We start from the raw sequence: 3,881 nt of genomic DNA, 5'->3' as shown, positions 1-3,881 counted from the left end.
GATTATTACTTACCTCTATCGTTGAAATCTGGATGGCCAAAGTATTGGAATGCGTTCCTGTAGGACTGACTGGCCGTGTGGCGTTTGAATGGAGGGCGTTGAAAGATAATCTGGGGAAGTTTGGCTCCCTCGGAGGAATCTGTTTGAAGGTGAGCCGGGCAGTGCGGTTATTTGGGTAGGGTGAGAAATATATTTTGTACCGGCCATTTCCCAATCTTTGGGGTGGTGGATAGATCTTTGACTTCCCTTATATTCAATATCTACTTGAATGTTAGATGCGTGGCAGGGAATTATTAAATGTGAAGACGAGGCAGGAAAGAAGAATAAATGGGGAAAATAGTAAGTAGGAGGCAGGGGAATCTACCTCTGTTGTTTGTACGAAATCTTGTCGTACTAACTTGGATTCTATATCAAGTAAGATATTATCTTCTTTAAAGTCTGGAAAATAAATAAATAGTTCTAAAGATACTATGAACTTGCTAGTAAAGGATAAAATGGCATTCAGAATGGAGATATTTGAGCTCCTGTGCGAGGATAGCTACATACAGCGTGAGGATTGGTGGACTAAGTCGCTGGCTTTTAAATTTTTATACGAAAATAATATAAGGGATTTTCTTAGAGGAAGATAATACTAAATAAATGCGAGTCCCATAAGGTCTATTGATTTGGAAATTATTTATTGGGGTTCTGATATATTCCGCATCATGATAGGGGATTTTTTAAATTTAAATTGGCCGAATTAGAGAGTGCAGCAATTTATTTTACAGCAAGGCGGAAAGAATACGAAGTAGATGATACCTGACTTTATTTAAATACACTAGGGGAGAAAAGGACAGGAATCTATATTTTTTCATGACAATATATTTATATATATATAACTAACCAGTTTCCACTATATAGGGTTATTGTTTTACATTGATTTCTTAATCCCCAAAGGTTGCGCCATAAATAAAGGGGAATCAATCCTACTCTTACGCTTTTGACCTAAACAACCGACCCTCGGGACCCTCCCATAACTTGGAAACCGCCACGTCAGGCTGTTTCCCAAGACCTTTTAGTGACGCGAGCTGCAGCAGCTGGAAAGCGGTGCCTGAGAGGTGGAGTGGGTATTTTAGGAGATTGGCGGCTTCAATGGATTCGGTCTACGTGGAAGAGTTTTGTTAGTATATGGTTCTCTGAAGCAGAAGAGAACGATTGACTTACCAACTCGGCGATAACATCATCGACAGTCTTCTTCGAGGTCCAGTTCCCGCTCAGAAGTTGAGGTGCCCGATCCTTGAACATCCAGCTGGTGCCCGCCGCCGTAGAGATAATCTCGAAGAGCTGTTGCGCGTCGAGCCCGACTTTAGCACCCAGAGACATGGCTTCCATGGTCGAGACCAAGTGGACTGCAGACATCATCTGGACGATTAGTTTCAACTTAGCCGCGTCGATTTCTGACGATGCCGCGGATGAAGCTTGTGTGAGAACCAGAGAGGGGTTTTGTGGAAGGTAGACTTTGACAAGTTTGGCATCGTCTTCGAGGCCGTAGCCGGCGCTTACGCCGGATGCGAGGACCTGTTCTGTGGTTGAGGCGAGGAAAAGGGGGAATTCGGCGCTACGGCCTCCTGCTGTGACGATTGCCTGAATTCTAATGGTTAGAAAGCTGTGCAGTACTTCTTTGGCAGGGAAGGGCAAAGCTTACAATATCCTTTACTATAATATTCAACGCAGAGTATATCCTCTTATCGTCTACCAGCATGTGCGGTGTTCTATTTTCAAACATCCAACTGGTCCCTTCGCTCGCCTTCACCAGCTCAAAAACCTTCTTCGTATCCAGGCCCAGCGCAGCAGCAAAACCCATAGCCTCACTGGCCATCAGAAGATGAATGCCCGCTAGCACCTGATGCACCATCTTGACCTTGGTGCCCGCACCTAGTCCCCCCGGAATGATATAAAGATTGCTCCCTGCCATAACATCGAGAATCGGCCTCGCCGCAGCTAGCGCATCCTCCGGGCCCGAAGCAAGAATGGTGAGTGTGCCATCCGCAGCGCGGATTGTCCCTCCAGATACGGGCGCATCTACAACCTTGACGTCTTTCCGGGCATATTTCTCATCGAGCAGCTTCCGCACGTTTGGTGTGTATTCTGGTGGGCCCGTGGAGCAGAGAATCAGGGTCGCGTCCGGAACAAGTGTGTGAATGGCGCCGGTCTCCTCGTCGAATAATGCGGAGAGGATTTGGGCTGCTGTTGCTACCATGAAGACTACATGTTTTGCGCCTTGTACCGTTTCGCGCGGTGTTGGAGCAGAGGAGCCGCCCTCGGCCACGAAACGTGTTAGTGTTGGGGGATAGACATCGAAACCCGTTACGACAAGGGAGCGTTTGACGAGATTGGTGGCCACTGCGTTGGTTAGCAGCTAGCCATTATGTTTCTTCCTTTCCGTCTCATTTTGTCTGGGTTTGAGAAGATGGGGGATATCCATATGTTTGGAGGGGTACATGGAGGGGTAGAAACATGAGTTAAGGAGTCTGGTTATTCTTACTGCCGAAGCCCATGGCTCCCAGGCCGAGAAAGGCTATTTTTTCAGACATAACTATTTTGGTATTTGGGAAATATCGGAAAATCCGAGAAGGAATAGAGGGGTTTTTATAGAGCGATGTAGATGTTCCTAATTATATTTGTTTTGAGTCTGGATAAATTGGTGATGGGTGATGATGGTGTGGCTTGCTCCTAGTGACATGCAGCACCGGTAGCGTAGCGAAGTAGAGTTCCGTGAAAATGATTTGACTTGATCAGCACAGAGAGATGACTTGAATAGAGAATTGGTCTTTGAAGAACAATCACTTATACTTATACTTATACATCGAGTCTCCCTCGAAGGGTGGGGGACAGGGGGTTTGGGAAGGGAAGAGTGGGACGTCATGGGGTGCGGGGCGGTTGAGTTCAATATTCGGAGCAGCTCCGAGGGATAGAAGCAAGTAGATTTTTGGTAGGAAATGCAGATCAGACATCTGCTTTTGAGCGGTCTCCTCGGATTATCGTTAACCTAATTACCTAAGTGGGATGGGATTGCTGGTTCGGAGCATTGAGAACACAACATGGGTTCGGGCGTTGTTCCGCTGGTTATAGCTGGTTACCTCTCGGGGTTGGTTATAGATATGGAGAATAGCTAGCGACCGTGATACTGGACGCTCAATTCTATTCTATTATTGATATTCCTTCTTCTTGTGTAATAAGGCTCGAATATTGGAAAGCTATAAGCTTCACAAGTTGAGACGCGGGGTCCGAACTGGGGATTTTGCGTTCGAGGCGCCAGCAAGACGGGGGGATTGAGCTAAGGCGATCGATCCCTCGGTGGAGCGGGTGGTTGATCGAGCGAGCCACTTTCCTCCAAGTAGTCTACTTCGTATTATTAGCTGCGGGATGGAGAGCACAAGATCCGGAGTACTCCACCGAGTCCATCAATAATAATAATAGCGGGAACACGAAGGTACATTACTGTACTGTACAGTAGCCAGCTGCTAGTAAAAAGCTCGGTGTGAGGCCGGCACGATCCAAGAAGTTCGGGTTCCTGGATCTGGAATCCGGATAAATAGCAGGATAATGTGGTGGTGGCCGGTTGTTGTTGGTGGAGAGATACTCTAGCAGAGTAGCGCGATGTTTAAACATTCGGGCGGACTACGCTTTGCAGGGCGGCGGCGGGACGGCACGGGTGTCATGGTGGTTGATGTTTAGATTCCAGCGCGATACGGATAAGGGGAAGACGAAGAAAGACGGGGAAGATAGAGACGGTTATGGGAATTGTGAAGTCATGTTTGCCAAAGCATTTCCCGAGCAGCAACCAGAGGCATCATGCTAGGTACCTAGGTATATATGAGAGGGGTTGTCATTCGGGGGGG

The 3,881-nt window shown here is 47.3% G+C and overlaps 1 protein-coding gene across 1 annotated transcript; it reads right to left on the bottom strand.

Annotated features, from left to right (window-relative positions):
• Window positions 1-971: 971 nt before the first annotated feature.
• On the bottom strand, window positions 972-2,537 carry BP5553_01262 (2-hydroxy-3-oxopropionate reductase; the record flags this gene model as incomplete). The annotated part of the gene is made up of 4 exons (XM_032009885.1): window positions 972-1,142; window positions 1,204-1,623; window positions 1,685-2,382; window positions 2,525-2,537. The coding sequence occupies 4 exons, from the start codon at window positions 2,535-2,537 to the stop codon at window positions 972-974; spliced, it is 1,302 nt and encodes a 433-aa protein (XP_031873939.1).
• Window positions 2,538-3,881: the final 1,344 nt, after the last annotated feature.

The sequence above is a fragment of the Venustampulla echinocandica genome, assembly GCF_003357145.1.
Source record: "Venustampulla echinocandica strain BP 5553 chromosome Unknown scaffold_0, whole genome shotgun sequence".
Classification (NCBI taxonomy): domain Eukaryota; kingdom Fungi; phylum Ascomycota; class Leotiomycetes; order Helotiales; family Pleuroascaceae; genus Venustampulla; species Venustampulla echinocandica.
The sequence above is the reverse complement of the archived record's forward strand: the minus strand, read 5'-3'. Positions and strand labels throughout refer to the sequence as shown.